General features: G+C 32.9%; 1 protein-coding gene across 2 annotated transcripts in view; it reads right to left on the bottom strand.

Annotated features, from left to right (window-relative positions):
- Positions 1-2091: 2091 nt before the first annotated feature.
- The window catches only part of LOC140439824 (uncharacterized), a 256661-nt gene continuing 240418 nt past the window's right edge, over positions 2092-18334 (bottom strand). For both annotated transcript variants that reach the window (XM_072529976.1, XM_072529977.1), the window contains exon 8: positions 2092-16679. In XM_072529976.1, the coding sequence (XP_072386077.1) occupies positions 16441-16679 (239 nt within the window). In that variant the 3' untranslated portion in view covers positions 2092-16440. The remainder of the gene's footprint in view (positions 16680-18334) is intronic.

Here is an 18334-nt window from a genome sequence, read left to right as displayed (position 1 = left end):
TATAACATCTGTTTGAAAAGCGCGCGAAAATGCGCATATATAAATACTAATCGACGTGTTCGACCGTTTTTTGTTTTTTTTTTTCGAATACTCCCTAATTTATTTATTAGCTAATTTATTCCATTTGGTTGACACACAGTGTATATAATAATATTAAATATATAGTTGGTACTTACCTTAAAGTTGTTGACAGTGTTTCATGTGGTGTTGTTTATGCGTTAAATTATTTCATAAAGCTCATGTTGATTGAGACTGGCTGAATGACAATTATTCTCCCAACCAAAAAAAAAAGAAAAGAAACCTCTCTAGAGGTGATTGATATATCTTTTGTTTTACTTATCCCTCATAACTACAGTATACTCACAGTATTTTTTGTGTTATCGAGCTCTATATGATTGTATGCTGGAGAATCTCCAAAAAATTTTCCTACGCATCTGGACGTCGAGATTAGTACAGCTTTCTGCATGATCTTATAAAGATGTTTACTCAGACCCAGCTGTTTTATGTTTTCTAGGAGCCTTTTCGAGATAATATCAGTACTAAAGAGAATCATAGGTACTGTCTGGTTCTTTCCATTCTCTATAGTCTACTTATTTGTATTTCCAGGTCTCCTTACTTGACGATATTTATGTTGTATTTAACACACAGATTCTTGCTGTTAGGTATCGCCACGTCAATTAGTGTTGTTTGTCTAGCTATTTTATTAACTAGTATAACTGGACTATTATGTGCCACTGGTTGGTCTGTGAGCACAGTGCGGTCTCAATGTAGCTTGTAGGTAGTTGTCAATCTCAAGCATACCCTCAGGAACGTTTTAATAATATGGGATATGGTTGGTTTGGAGAATTCCAGTTTGTTAGTTATCTGTCGATGAGGGATCTTGCCTACTAAATCATGTTAATTATATTCAGCTACATGCCTGGCAACCCTCGGTAAGCTTTTGGATGATTTCTTGTTCTAGACATCCACATCAGCATTTGTCGTTTTGGACCTGACGATATATTTCAGGTCCTTGACGATATATCTCAGGTAATGTTTTCTTGGTATAACCTGATCCTGAATAGGGAGTAAGTGACCCTCTGTTTTGGGGAACATGTCTCCTGGTGTCAACCAACAGTTCGACGCTGTATTGTTGACATAGTCTTTGCTGTCTTGATTAGGATATCGCCAATGCAGAGGTTTGCCCATCCATGTGCCCACTTTTTCTTCCTTATAAAGTTTTTTATGCACATTTCTGGTTCTTTCAGTTTAGGCGGTATGGTGTCGTCTACTGCACAAGTCGTGCGACCTATGTCTCAGACTGCGTATATCTGAAAATAAGTATTTAAATTATGAATGCAAGCGGCAATGTCGTTATTTCTACTATACCAGAAAATGATGTCTAATATATTTTATATATTTCAGGATAACCATTGTTTTATTATTATAGTTAATATTATTAACATTTAGTACTTCATCTGCATATTCACAATTTACACAACGTACCACAGTTGACTGACACTCACCTTCTTTATGTTCTCCATCATATTTTTGACGTATAGGTTGTTTCTCTTTACAGCCCTTCTCTAATTGTCCAAATTTCTAATATTTAACCCTATAAATACATTTAAGAAAATAGCTTCTCCATTTGCAATATAGCATGTGGCATTTTTTTCTATTTTTAAAACTGCAAAATATTTGAATTTCCTTATTACTGGTATGTGCTGAAATACTATTTTGAATTACTATCCTTCCTATTTCCCGATCTTTCTTATTTTTTTATTAAATTCATATGCTTGTCCTAATCAAGTTTTAATACTAATATAAACATCGTGGACATTTCCATTTTTATGTTTGCTACGACTATCCGTCCATCTCGAAAAAATTTTACTCTTGAAACTCGCACTTCCAGATCACACTGATTTACAGTATTTTATTTGTAATTATTGTTTTACTGTATACTTTTTGTTATAATACAAAAACTGGATATGTGCCTATTTTAATTTATTCTAGTGTTGCCTTATATATTGATTTTTGGCTTGAAGGATAATTCAATAAAGGATTTACATTCCACATGCTATGCTATAGGTGGGATATATTAAAAATGTAATATCAACAAACGTATACATTTATTTAACAGCCATTTTACAATGTATTAACTACTAACCGTATTACTCAATTTATTCTGCATCAATAATTCATCATCAGTTTTTTTATTCCTTCCATGTCATAAAATTACATACTCATTTTTCTCCATGTATATTCAAGCTTTATAAAATTTGAATAATTAGAACCTTAAAGGATCAACATTTTAACCTAATACACACTAAACGGAGAACTTTTATAAATTTGTTGACAAAAAGGTTGTATATATTTTTTTATCTTTTTTGTTTAAAACTTTCGTGATTTATTTTGCTAAATATTGTTCACTGGACTTTTTAACGTATTTTACAATGTAACAAAGAAACAAACATGTTTTATATTGTAATTTTATGTGAATAAGCGGTAGTGATTAAAAGTAATTTACGAACGATGAATTTAAGAACAAACACTAAATTATTTTGATTTGACGTTATCAGAAAGACATTTCCACTGATCTTCGCTTGGGTGTGTAGATTCAAAAGTTGGCTTGGTTATGATTGTAATAGATGTATTGTACCAAGAGGTGGAAAATATTTGAGACTCCACTCTATAAAATTACGCAATTGTGACACCGCAATAATATAGGAAATTAATTAACCCTTTCCAGTCAGATAATCCCATTTGGGATCATAGCAATGTTTTCTGCTTTAGCGGCAAAGGAAACTACTTATATCGATTTGGCGAACGGTATTGCGTTGCATCTCCTTCCTACTAGATGACGCTGCATTAATTGATTTGACAATTCTAACAGTAAACGTTAGTCACAGTCACGGTTCGTAGACTTACTATGGTTGCCTCTTCCTACTAACCAATGAACAGTAAGCCCGAAATTACGTCACGAGAGTACAGTAATTTGAATCGTAACATTGTTAATAGTCGTTTTTATGTCTTTGATGTGTGGAAAATAGTAAAGATAGTTATGAAATAAAGATGTCTAGTGGATTATAATACCTAATTATGGAGAACTTGATATGTAGGCAGTTTGGTACTTATAATTAATCAGAACCGGTTGTTAACGTTTATCCAATGTTAATGCAGGATTTACGTAAATCTAGGACTTTAATCTCCATTTTACACTGAAAATTTGTCGCGTATACTGAATTTTCATCAATACTGGATTAAATATTGAATGAATTACCGAATTACATAACTATTTTTTCCATTTTTTTTAATATCTTTCCTTCACACTACAACCTGTGCCTGGCATTCTAAAATTTCATCAACATTATTATTACGTTAATACACAATGAAATTTTAAAGTTTTAACCTATCTTATAAAAAGATACGCAGACAATAAGTACGATGTACAACTGTATAAATAACGTTTCTTCGATAATTCAAAATGAGTTTTTATAGAAAACAACACCAAAATTTCAAATAAAAAAATATAAAGTAAACTGAGATATTTAAGAAACGATAAATAATAAAGCAAATAATAAACTGAAAGATAATTACCACGAAAAAAACTGTGATAATAAATGGGTTTTGTATTCTTGTGTACTCTGGTGATGTAACTCAAGCATCCCCACCCCAGTCGGAAGAGGCAACCGTAGTAAGTCCACGAACCATGAGTCACATTCACATTTTAATGTAAAACTTAAAAGTGAAACAACAATCATTCTAAGGTGAGTAATTGAACCAGTAATTTCACAAAAAAAATCTATTTTGCTTTTTACATTGTTTTTATTTGATAATTTGCATTATAGTTTGCTCATATTTATAAGATTGTTTATGTAAACATTATAAATATCATATGAATCCAAATGGAATCATTGGGCCATTGTGGAGGTCTCCAAATGGCATCATTGGGAAGTCGTGTGAATTTTGTTTCTGTCAATAAAATACAAAGGTACCCAAACTTTCTTTTCGGGAATTGCAAAATATGTCCCAGGAAGAGGTAGTTGGTCTTCTTGACGACTCTGATATCGAATTTGTTGTTGATAATGAGGAAGAGACTTTGGAAGAAGAAATGAATGAAGAAACTCAAATAGAAGAATTATTGGAAAATATTGTTGAAGATAGCTTGACATACATACATACAGTGGTGATTTTTCGGTTGATGAAAATATTTATACGCCTTTCCAATATTTTAAAATGTTTTGTGAGAATAATATTCAAAATTTTGCTGAGCAATGACAAACTTGTATTCTGTGCAAAAAGACAGTAAAAATATGGATACAAATGCAGCAGAGATAGAGCAGTTCTTAGGCATACATGTATTGAGTGGAATTGTTCGTGTTCCTTCGTATAGAATGTATCGCACAGAAGAAACGCGATATAATACGATAGCTGATATAATGTCACTGTCGTTTTATCATAATAAATAATCGTTAAAGCAATAATCGTTTTGATAAACTGCGAGCATATTTTCAGGTCAACGATAATTTGAAAGTCTAGTCTAGCAACAATGACAAATTATATAAAGTAAAACGTTTCATTGAAAAAGTTCGGTAAAATATGAATAAGATAGAACGCGAGGAATTCAACAGCATCGATAAGTTTATTATACCATTCAAAGGACATAGTAATCTAAAGCAATATATTTATAAAAAATAAACCTCATAAATGGGGCAGAAAAGTTTTTGCAAGAGCAGGACGCAGCGGCATACTATACGATTTTGAGATATATGTGGGGAAAGGAACAGTCCAAGATGAAGCAGGTCTTGAAATTAGTAGGGAAATTGTACTGAAGTTGGTCAGAAATCTGCCAAACCACATGAATTTCAAGATTTTCACAGATAATTGATTCACATCTTATAATCTAGTTATTAGTCTGAACGAACGGGGCTTCTTTGCTGCAGGGACTGTAAGAAGTGGGCGGCTGGCATGTTGTCTTTTTTCAGAAGACAAAGTTCTAATGGCAAAAGGTCGTGGATCCGCTGATGTAAAAATAGACAGCAAAAAAATATTATTGCTCTCAAATGGTATGACAATAAGTCCGTCATATTAGCATCGAACTATATAGGAAAATATCCTCTTGATAAAGTGAAGAGATGGTGCATCAAGAGCAAAACCTATGTAGAAATCTAACGGCCAGCAATTGTAAAAGAATATAATACTTCGATGGGGGTTGAAAAAGATTCTATTTGAGAATAATATTTAATCTTATTGATACATGTACTGTCAACTCCTGGTTGCTGTACCGAAGACATGCGTTACAGAAAGCTGGAAAGTCCGACACGAGAAAACGAGGCCGTGCTTCTCAAGAGAATACAGCAAATAAGAGACAAGTAATGTATCCTGCACCAGTGCAAGATGTTCGATTTGATGGCGTAGAACACTGGCTACTACATGATCAAAATCTCACAAGGTGCAAATTATGTATAAAATCTTACTCTAGAATAAAATGTTAAAAGGGCAATGTTTTTTTTATGTTTAATAGATTCCATGTACAAAATTAAATTGTTAATAGTATAAGTGGAATAATAAACGTATTTCCTGTTCTAGTCAATTTTTTACCATACCACTATATTAACAACAAAATTTATTGAAAAAAAAAATAATTTGAGCTGGAAAGGGTTAATGAATTTAAAACAATTTAATGTATTAGTCAAAATAGTAATAAGGAGACTTAAGAAGTCGCATTAAATCCAAAAGGACTTGCAAGAATTTTTTGATTCCTTTCATGTCATAGAATTACCTGTTTATAATTTGCAGGGACGCATAATAACTACTGTCCTTTGTACTAACCAAACAAGAATAAAATTTTGAAAGTCTAATGTATTCATGTATACTTAACTCCAGAGGAGTGTCTTACAACATGTAGGTAATCTTGTATATAGTATTAGCTTTGGAGGTAATAGTTATATGTTATGTAGCGTAATATCTTAAGAAAGTCGCGCAGAGCTTATTGAGATATATTCAAGAATGGATACCAACTGGTACATAGTGGCGGCCATAGCTTAGTGGCTAGGTACTGGCTTATCAAGCCAAAGGACTTGGAAAGTAGTAGTTAACACTAAAACCTGAGTTAGAAGGTTACACAAATAGAAAATGTACAATAAGTCAATGGTTGCAGTGCAACCGGTTATCACAAAAGATTCGGAAAAAACTGGTACATACATACCTAATATCCTTGAAGATAATATTTTATTTATTTCATATTTGCTATGATAATATTACGCTAATGCATGATACTGTTAGAGCACATGTAACAGTAATTCAGTATCTTGAAGATAACACTTAAGCCTTGTCGAAAATCCCATAAAAAATTGATGGAACAAGATGGAAAGAAATATTCTAGCAACACGAAATCCAGCTTCTGACTCAATGAACAAAATTTGGCAATATAAATCAAAAATTTTGTAAAGCAGAAAAATAAATAAATACATTAAAGAAACAAAAAATTAAATAATTAATTTAAATATTATATTTAGATTGCAATAAACCATAACTGATTGTAATAAAAAGTACATTTGTTTTGTAATGTTTGGATTTCTACTCTAGAAATCTTTTTCAAAATAGAGTTTTTTGTCGATGTTTATTAATTGGCTTTTTGTTATACTGTTGTTATACCAAAAACAAACGTAAGACGTAATTTTTATTACAATCAGTTAAGGTTTAATCTCATGTAAATACAATAGGTATTGAACTTGAACATGCCACAAGAAAACAGTTTCATTACCCCTTTAAAATATTCAATATTCTTATTTGCGAGAGTCGTAGTATTTACGATAAAAATTAAAACTAATGACCAATGACATTAGGTACGTTCGTTTATCGCGCGACAGTGAGTTATGTTTTCATACTGCGCAGCACAGAAATATGTGTTCACTGCTCATGATGAGAACTTTCTATGAAACTGTCCACGCGATACACGAACGTACAAGTAGTACGTAGTATCTATAAAAATTCATCACCAATGTGTCGTACGCCACAGTATATGCCATGGAAATGCTCTACTTTGTTTAATCTAATAAAATATTAATCTAAGCAGTTAAAACAATTTAAAAAGGTTTCACAAAACACGATCTGTTACAAAAGATTTCACAAAACACTTACCTATATTATTGTAGTTACAAAAATATAAATGCAAAGGAAACTTGCTAATAGAAAATATTGGCTATATCTTTAGGTTTATATTTCGGTCTCTGTTTAAGTATAAGATAATATTGTAGTGAGAATAGTGATCCTGGAGTTACCAATCCGTTTGTGAAGCCAAATTAAGTGCCGACTTGCTAAAAGTATTATTAAGTTTATAAATTTTAATTTCCCTCTAACAATTGCTATTCTATGGGACGTGATGTGTATTCTATTTTCCAATATTTGAACAATATAGAAACACACTGACATTTATTTTGTTGATTGTAATCTTTGATTGGCTTTTAAGAAGCAGCTTTTCTTTTTCTTATGGTGCCTCTCCGTTACGGATGTTGGACACTAACATGGCTATTCTAACTTTGTTGACTGCTGCCCTGAAAAGTCCGGTAGTGGTCAAGTTAAACCATTTTCGCAGGTTATGCAGCCAGGATATTCTTCTTCGTCCTGGAACTCTTTTCCCATGCACTTTACCTTGAAGTATGGTCCGAAGTAGGTCATATCGTTGTTTATTGCGCATTATATGGCCCAGGTATTCTAGTTTGCGACGTTTTATGGTTACGACTAGTTTGCGCTCTTTACCCATTCTATGTAGTACACAGCTATGTAGTACATAGCATAAAAGCAGCTACAACCTGAAATTTCTCTTCATAATCTGAAGAGTTGGTCGAGCAAACCTTTTTGTTCAATCTACGATAAAAGTCCCAATAAACTGAATTTTAAACATAACAAAAGAAAGTTAACCCTCACCTTTTAGGGTAAGATATCGGGTTTCTTTTTCACTAAAAAGAGAAACTAGGTATAGGAAGACGCACTGGAGATATCTGTAGAAAAAATGGAATATGTTAAAATAAAACATTATAGAACAACAATATTGTCATCTAGGCTATTAAATTGGGAGCACCAAATAAAGGAGAAAACTTAACTCAAATTATTTTATGTCTAGTCTAGATCAACAAAGAATACCCTGGAAATGAATACGCTTAGGATTCTACTTCACAAAATACCTACCCATGCAATTACAAACCTATTAGCTTGCTTAACCATCTGTACAAACTATTCACTAGAGTTAGGAAAATAAGGATCTAAAAAAGTTATACTCATACTAATTACGATAATAAGATAGATTTCGTACGGGTCATAGGCAAATAAGTATTTACGACGTCTGACGGTCATGATTGATTGGGAAGATAAGAGCATTTTTCCCTATTCAAGGGCACTCATATCTTGAGTGCAATAAAAATATGAGCTAGATAAACCAAAAGTCCTTCCTACGTTGAATTACCCAATGAATGGAGGGAGGTTATCATATCAAGCACAGTAGAAAAAAGCCTTTATTATTCGCTGTGGTTGACTGTAAAAAAGACCTTTTCAGTGCTTGGACCAAGTACTTTTCACCAATACACAACATAAATGCCCTTTCCCTATCATGCCTATGCGTTGTTTAAAAGTCTAAGCAGTCCATCCCACAAAAGTTTTTTATCGAAACCCATTCTGCGATATATACTTGAGCGCAGATGTTATGTGGAAATCACCACAAATAAGAAAAAACAAAGGAAAACCTGCTCCATCAAGAGTAAATCTTAGAAATCTTTACAAAGACCCAATCCCCATATTTTAACCCAAGTTTAGTGACTTGCAATATAATAAACGATTTTTGATCAACACAGATTATGATAAGTTACCTACATCTCAAGCTAATGACATACTTCTACTTGGATTACCTTCTAGATGAAGAAGATTGAACGGATAATTTTTGTTTGTAAAATGTATGTTATAAAATATACCAAAATAATACCATTTGCAGAAGATTAAGTGAACAAAATTTGTTATTTTACGAACCTGCTACAATCCCCTTATTGGACTCAGCTTATCGAAGACAACTTTTGAAATTCTCTCGTGCTCATGTAGATTTGGATAAGGAAGATTGGAAAAATGCTCTATTTACAGCAAGTCTTGTTTCACGAGATATTCACATGATGGTAGCCAAAAAGCGGTGAGAAGGCCTGGAGAACTCTATGTCCTATATTCTTTCTTGCCTAGAGTACACTTTTTTAGAGATAATCGTTTGGGACGGCATTTCTTTGGAATATCTTTGTATGTTAGAGGTACGTGGCTTTAATGCTGATATTATATTAGAAAATGTCTGAAAGAACATGTGGTACATGAGGAAACTTGAGAAGAGTAATAAAGCAAATTTATGGCGAGTTTGTGGTAACATTAAAACAGGCGCTGGTAAACAAGTGGGAAGAAATACCGCAAAACGAGATTGTCAGATCTATGTCAGAAAGGATGAGAGCTGTTATTTGAGCTCGAGGAGAAAATCCTCTATTTTCATATCCATATTTTAGGATTTTATTTTATCACTCCAATTTAAAAAATATCTTAGTCCGAAATAAAAGAAAATTGTAAATTCTTATTTGCTGTTAACTTAATCAATGGAAGGTTGTTCTAGTACTTTTTGATAGTGAAAGTGAGTCTTGTCATTATTAATTTTTATTACTGCCATAAGAAACGATATTTTAATATTAGTTAAAAGGTTCAAATGTTGTTTCTTTTTGCAGGTAATGTAATTTTAATTTAATATTGTATAACTTATAAAAAGTTGTCCTTTTTTGAGAGAAGCGCAATTGAGTTTTATTATTGAAACTTTATTACAAAACAATATTTTTATGATATCCTTGTATCATCAGATGTATAATCAGGATTCTCTGTTAGCAACGTCTAGTACTTATCATATCAACGTAAATAAGATCAACGCTGTTAGTAGATGAGGTTTGCATCCACGTGGATTCCGCTGTGTCTAAAGTAACCCTAAGTTATAAAACTGTTATGAAAAGTCATCTTTGAAAAATAATAAACATAAAAGATCTCAAAATACTATTTTAACTATACTTTTATTACCTCTAATATATAAATAAAATTTCACATCCTTGTTGGAACGATAATATATTTCAGATCATTATTAAAGTACGTTTATTTATAATATAATATTGAATAATATTCAATTACTAATATCCCAGATATAGGTCTGTTAATATAATTTTTGTGGTGTCATTATATTTTGTATACTATGTTTTACAAAAGTAAAATTATTCATATCTCTAGTAAAATCATTTATATCCAGGATTGTTTTCAGGTAGTCCTGGAAGCACGAAAGATTAGAATATATGAAATGTGTCATCAATCTGGGGTGTGCTGATGATTCGTTTCGTTATAAAGTCAAATAAACAGGAACTAGGAAATTTAGTACGTTAATAATTGACAATGAGTAGCAGATTGTAGTTTATTTAAAAATATATATACAGTGTGTCCGTAAAGTATGGAATAAATTCGATATTTCCTAAATGAAAACCTTTTTAAAAAAATCTAAAACACGTCGATTTTTAAATTTAATGTTCTACATTTAACAATAAAATTTCATTATACAAGGTGACACACATTACGGTGATGACGTCATCGGCTCTTTTTTTTTAAATGTAATACCCAATATTTTAGGATATCTTTAGATCGATAAAAATGAGCTGATTTCAAAAAAGTATAATACTTGGGTCTAATGGATATAATTTGAAAGATATGCGCTTAGAAAATAAATTATTTAAGTATTATCAATTGCAAAACAGTAGCCTACTTCTAGTTTTTGGTAAACTGTAATTATTTTTAGTAACGTTCAATAACAATTAAGTAGTACAATATTTGTATTAATTCGTGAATGTTCTGTATTATTGCTTAGAATTAATTTTAAGTAGAAATTAATTTGAGTGTAAAGCAAAGAATTGAAATACTCATGATGATTGGGTATGGAGACAAATCGCTAACCCAGATGGAAGTATGTAATTTATTTAATGATAAATATCCAGAAATACCCATCACGCAGTTAACAGTAAGTAAGATTGAAAAGAAATTTCCAGAAACTGGTACGGTTGAAAATGCACGCAAATCAGGTCGAGCCCCTGTAAATGATGTTACATTAGATGTTCTACTTGCTTTTGAAGAAGATGCGCACACTTCTGTTCGTAAGGTTAGTAATGATCTCGATGTTTGCAAAACAACGGTACACAAAGTACGTAAAAGTAAGTAAAGTAAATAAAATGCACAGTTGTACAGGAATTAAATGAGGATGATCCAGATAAAAGAATACAACTTTGCGAAATAATGATGGATAACACCCACCGAAACCCTCTCTTGGTTCAAAATATTATTTTTTCTGATAAGGTTGCATTCAAATTAAATGGCGAGGTCAACCGTAAGAATTGTAGATACTGGGCAAAAGAAAACTCCAACTGGATGCGGGAACATCATACACAATACTCGCAAAAGGTAAACGTATGTGCTGGCATTGTAAGAAATAAAATCATTGGACCCTACTATTTCAAAGGTAATTTAAACGGGCCAGCATACCTTCAGTTTTTAAGTGGGTATCTCGTACCTACTTTAGTTAATTTATTCCCCAGTACAATTAATCTTGGAGGTTTTGATAAAAGTTAATGGTTTCAACAGGACGGTGCGCCTCCTCATTATGCTTTAGATGTTCGAAGGTACCTAAACGAAATTTTCCCGAACAGGTGGATTGGAAGACGTGGAAATAATCCTTTGGATGATTTTATGTGGGGTCATTTAAAAAATGTTGTTTATAAAACGAAACCTGCAAATATTGGAGACTTAAAAACAATAATTCGTAAAGAAATAAACAATATTTCCCAAGAAAGCATAAACAAGGTTCTACAAGAATTTGTACAACGTTTGGGTTACTGTCAAATACAACAAGGGCTAAAATTCGAACCTTTAAGATTAAGTCATGTTATAATTACTGGATTACTTTCAAGTTATTTATTATAATTTATTTATAATTTTTTAATATTATTAATCAATAAAAATTAATTTTCTGAGCGCATATCTTTCAAATTATATCCGTTAGAAGAGTAATATACTTTTTTGGAATCAGCTCATTTTTATCGATCTAAAAATGTCCTAAAATACAGGGTATTACATTTAAAAAGAGGCGATGACGTCATTACTGTAATGTGTATCACCTTGTATAATGAAATTTTATTGTAAAATGTAGAATATTAAATTTAAAAATCGACGTGTTTTAGATTTTTTTAAAAAGGCTTTTCATTTAGGAATATCGAATTTATTCCATACTTTACGGACACACTGTATATAATTACAGAGCAAACATGTCGCCTTTCATAAACTAGTTAACGTGAGTTAATTTGAGTATGAAACTGAAAGACATTCATTTGGTTCTGAAATTAAGTTCTCGCGGCATTTACATGTTACTTACTATATTTAATAGGAATTAACCATAACTTTAATTTATAAGGGAGGATGGGGGAATTCTTCGCAGCGAGTAGTTATACGCAGAGTCGATATTTAAGTACTTACTGTCCCGGTCAGGCCATGGAGTTGGGGTGTCTACATTGTGAAACTGACGTGAACCCTATGCTCCATGCTATGGCATGCTGGACGAGCCATACAGTCTGTAGTCAACACCCCGAGGTATGAGCGGGAACATAAAGTGTATTAATACTCATACGCTTATGAAACGCACCTGGCGGATCATAAGGGCCTTCACATTTCACCTTTTTTAAATTTATCTTGAGTGAAATGACTTTAATCTTTCCTATCAGCCTCTCCTGGCTAACTCTTGTTTCTTCCGACCCTGAATGGCTATTAGGTTTCCTAGGGAATACTGGTCACTATATTTCCTTCTACTAGATACTCTTGACTAAGGGAGAAACCCCTAACAGAAAAATCCTGGTCCCCCTGGTAGGAGGTTGGAGCGTAGGGCCTGCTCCTCTTCGCCTGTAAAAAAACCCACTGCAAAAATTCTAAAATCCAGCCTCGGAACACGGACGGGAAAAAACGAAGACGACGTTTTAAACGAACAAGGACTTTGAATATAAATACATGGAATATCCAAGGGTGGAGAACCAAGTCAGATGAAGTCATAGCAGAAGTAAAAAAAATCAAATCAGATATCACAGTCCTTACCGAAACAAAGAAACAACGCCAAGGTAGCGAAGACATAGGAGGTTTTGTTCATATTTATAGTGGAGTAGAGAAAGACAAGAGAGTACAATCAAGGGTATCAATATTGATAAAAAAGACAAAAATAAACCTGAAAAGCTGAGAACAAATCAATGAGATAATTATTGGAGCTATTATGTTCAAAGGGTACGATCTCGAGCTCATTGGAATATATGCGCCATCAGAAATTGCATCAAAAACAGATAAACAAATATTCTACGAAACCTTATCAGAACTCTTTGAAAATATAAATAGCCGCAAAGAAATTGTACTGTTGCAAAAAATGAACTAAAGCGAAAAATGTTTCCTGGGAAAGTAAATGCAAAGAGCTTAACAAATATATAGGCTTAATAAGATTAAGAGAAGCATGGAAAACAGTAAAAAACCTGAACAAACAGAAAAAAAGTAAGTAGAATAGATTTAATAGAAGAAAAAAGAATATATAGAAGAACAAAATGGCTTTTGTGCAAGCACAACCTTTCAACTCATTTAGTCTTTATAGATCTGATAAAGACATACTATAGTGTACCACTTTTAATGCCCTGGGTAGCAATGGAAAAACATGGAATAAATAAAAAAATATATAAAAGCAGTACCTACAATACCTTTACAAAAATATGACGGTTAACATTAAAACTGGAAACAAATTAACTAGAGAAATTCCTATCTCTCTCAAGCAAGGCTGCTGCATAGCACCTACACCCTTTAAAATATATTTGTATGAGGTGCTCTCAATGTGGAGAAGCAAATGCTGCACTCTGGACATTCCAATCGAAGGCGAGAGATTGTACACGATACACTCTGCTGACAACCAAGCCATTCTAGCTGAAGACGAGAGCGATATAGACTATATGCTTAAAAAACTGGAGGAGTACATAAAGTGGGACCTTACAATTAATATACAGAAAAACGGGTATTTAGTTACAGGGTAAAAATCAGAAAGTTTACAAATTGAAATGGGAACTATAAAATTTACTGAAACCTTTAAATACTTGGGCGTCCGAATAACATTAAAAGCAGGGAGTAACGAAGAGTAACACATTCTAAGATTGGGTAAGCAGGATCAGTTATTACACAGCTACACGTACTATTGTGGAATAATAAAATAACAAAACAAAATAAAAGAAGCATTTATAAAACAATAATAGAAAGTATTGGGTTGTACGGCGCCGAACTTTAGGAAATTAATCAAAAAAAAAATCAAAAATTAAGTCAATGGAAATGGACTATTGGAAACGATGTTGCCGGCACACTAGACTTGATAGATAGGGTGAAGAACGTAGACATTAGGAGAGAAATGGAAATTGATTTAAACATAATCGATACTATCGAAGCCAAAAGACTAAACTGGTACGGACACCTGCAGAGAATGCCTGAAAATAGATGACCAAAAAAGGTAGAAAAATGGACTTCGTCCGCTAGAAGAAAACGAGGTAGACCAAGACGGTCATAGTGAAGATTTTGAAGATGCAATGACCGCCAGAGATTTAAAAACTGAATATTGCTTCGACAGAAAATGCTGGAAATTAGGATGCGAGAAACGGTGGTAGCTGTAGAAGACTCTAGCCTATTATATATATAGTAATTACTGTCGTATGGGATAATATTGCGCACACAATGAGGGTAATTTTACGCTGCGTAAAATTACCCTACAACCTATCATTGTCTTGCTTGCTACAAAAATAAAAACAAGTGTAGATATAAGTACCTAAGGCTGATTATTTAACTGCAGATGACTAGAAGATATGTTCGAAAAGTGCCTACTCTTGGCAATATATCAGATCAGGTAATTCAAATACCTCTAGTTGCGATTATCTCAGTCAGAAAAATTAGAGAAGTGAATGAAGTTTCACCATGTTTGAGGCAACTCTTCGTTATAATATAAGGATGAATCAGGGATCAATGTATAAATTAGGTTGAGAGCCCATCTTTACGTAAGGACGTAAGAAATAATTAACTAAACATATCTTGGAGCTATCACTATTGGACAGCTGAGGCAATTAGTATATAAATATGCAGATCCAAATGAAATCAGGCACAATTTTTGTAAAGAAAATGAACTTGCTGGAAAAGACTGGGTAACTTTGTTCTTAAAAAGAAACCAAGAAGTAAGGCTGAGAAAACCAGAAGGAACAAGTATTAATCAAATAATCGCCATCAAAAAATCGAGGTCAAGGAATTTTATTCGAATATTGCTTTAAAATCAGGTAGCATTTGAAGTTCCTGCAGATCGAATGTATAACATTGACGAGACTGGCATAACGACGGTACAAAGACATTCAAAAATTTTGGGCCCAAAGGGACAGAAACAAGTAGGTTCTGCAATCTCGTTGATAAATGCAGTATATTACTGTTTCGACATTGGCTGGATAAATAACGAGTAGTTAAAGCACATTAAATATCATTTACGCGTAGATGGGTAATTTCGCACACCAACCAAAAAAATTGTATTGATAATTTCAGAATGTGTATTTACGGTCTAACTCTGTTTGTCTTATATACGTCAAGGATTAACTTTTATGAGTTACCGATATTAATTTAAATAGTTTTAATAACTTAATAAATAACAATAAAGACGGTTTTAATTAACTGTGTAGAATTCCTCCACCTACCCTTACATTTTTATTTCTATTTCGAAAATCGTTCTTCGTTTAATTTGTATTTTAAGCACGATTTGCTCAAAGTGTAAATCGAAACGCCAACAAAAGTATTTTCAATTAAAATTGTGGCTACTTCCCATTCAATCGACTACACAATACAAAATGTTAAGCTATATCCAGAACTACCACTACATAAGATTTAGAATCAAACATTTTAGTAATGTTTTAAAAAAGTACAACTATAACGAAAAAAAAAACCAACACAATTAAATCTGGACGTACTGGCTGAACTGGAATGGACATTATTATTTTAATCTTATTGTTTGTACCCTATACTAAAAGTATCTCATAGACAAAGGATTTATAATTATAATCAGCGATTGGAGTATGTCAAGTCTCCAAAATAAAAATAATACGTTTTAAATCTTAAATGTACAATAAGCAATTCCGCAAGTAGGTAGTAATAAGATTTTATAATTAAAAACTTCACTTGATATGAATATAATATATCTAAAGTCTAGTGCAAATCCTTCGAATAAGACTTTGTGCATTCAAACGATCAAGCGAGGTAATCTGATCCAGAGATATGTGCGCTATTTTGTTTTGTACTCCTAAAACACTCAATAACACTATTTCAAACAAATTGCTCTCAAGTATTCGTCAGCAATCCTAGCCTTAAACCAATGTCAACGATTCCTCGGCTAGCTGAAGCTTGCAACAACGAAACGACAGTAGCAGCTAATGTCACAGCCAATTCTAAATACAGGGCGTATAATATTCTGATGTGCCCTTCAACGTTCGCAACTCCTCCCGCCGCTGTGAAGTCCAAAGGGAACATCAGACAACTAATCGCATCTCTTTGCCGTAAAATGCCGAAGAGGATTACACCTGAAAATAGAAAATATTTTATTATTTAACGTTAGAAATTAAATACCGTATAGTCATTAGATTTTGTGAAGATGCTGAATTATGTATATAGCGGAACCTAAATGGAATTGGGCAGGCCATGTAGCGAGAATGCATGACTCACGATGGACGAGTAAAATTACACATTGGAGGCCAAGAGCAGACAAACATAGTAGAGGAAGACCACCTACACGTTGGGCTAACGACATCAGACGTATCACGAAAAATTGGCAAAATCGCAAAGAATGGAGGAGTTTAAGGGAGGCCTATATCCAGCAGTGGACGTGATAAATGAAGGCTGGATGATGATGATGATAAATAATGTAGACTTTTATTTCAAACTCAATACATTTTAATGATAAAGGCATCTGTCATTTGTGAACATCTCATTTTAATAAATTAAGGGAACACGAACGGTGTTTTGTTTTGTGACAACATAAAGAGATTTCATAAAATTTATATTCTAAGATAGCATTTACCGACTAAAAAATTTTTGTTCTAAATAACAGGAGTGGAAGAACATACTTTATTGTTATATGGAGAATAATTCTGCAAGCTTCTATCTCTTTATCGACATAATCTCATAATAGAAATCATAATAGAAATGTAGAACGAATGATGAAAATGGCGAGACAATGCTAAAGTGGACAGAGAGTCTAGAGAGAGGGTATATATCACGTCACGTCTTCAATGGCAAACACTATATCACTTTAAATGGGAGGCATAGAGACAAGAGTAAAACTCAGATTTATGTTTTGTGAGTAAACAACAGCAAAGTTGTCCCTCACCAACCAAGAGAAAAGTCCTACCCGACTACCCGCAGAGCCAGTAAAAGCAGATTATTATCGAGATTGCTTTTTAAATACTGAATAACTGACCATTCTTTACCAACGTAGCCTATAAACGTTTGCGATGTATTCAAGATACAAATATTATAAAAGGTTCAGATGTGCAGCTTTTTCACAGTAAAGAAATACATTTCAGGACTATCGTAAATATCTGCATGGAGTAAAGAAAGCAAAGAATTTGCAACCGGCGAAAACACCATAGCGGACGAACTTTTTCTGTGTTAAGATGCAAAGGTTAGATGAGAAAAAATGGGCGAATAAAGTTTAATCCTTGGAATATAGAAATCTGGTTAGGAAGCGTGGTAAACTTGGAAGCAAATAAAAAGCGATACAGCAAACTCATGACATCAATTTCAACAAAATAAACTAACACATGGTTGCCTCATCCAGAGTAAGACACGATAAGCAATTTAACGATTGCTACAAAAAAGAAATTAAACATTTAAAAGCTACCTGCCCATTCAAATTATAGTGCCTCATAATATTCACTCCAGACGCTATCAAAGATATTAAATATGGCAAGGCACCTGGCACCGATGGCATACCTACGGAGCTCTTGATTCATTGTGAACAATATGCAAAAATCTGGTTGTCTAAATTCTATACAGTTATACGTAAATCAGGGCACCTACCAAACCTCTTCAATAAAAACAACTCATAGTTATGCTTAAACCAGGAAACCAACAGAAAAGTCAGAAAGCTGCCGCCTTAACTTAACTTTTAAACAATTTAATAATTAAAAGTTACTCGAAAGACTAATCCCTAATAGAATGTTTCCAAAGCTATTTC

Source organism: Diabrotica undecimpunctata, chromosome 4, assembly GCF_040954645.1.
Source record: "Diabrotica undecimpunctata isolate CICGRU chromosome 4, icDiaUnde3, whole genome shotgun sequence".
NCBI classification, from domain to species: domain Eukaryota; kingdom Metazoa; phylum Arthropoda; class Insecta; order Coleoptera; family Chrysomelidae; genus Diabrotica; species Diabrotica undecimpunctata.
Note: the sequence above shows the minus strand (reverse complement) of the source record. Positions and strands in the feature narration are given on the sequence as shown.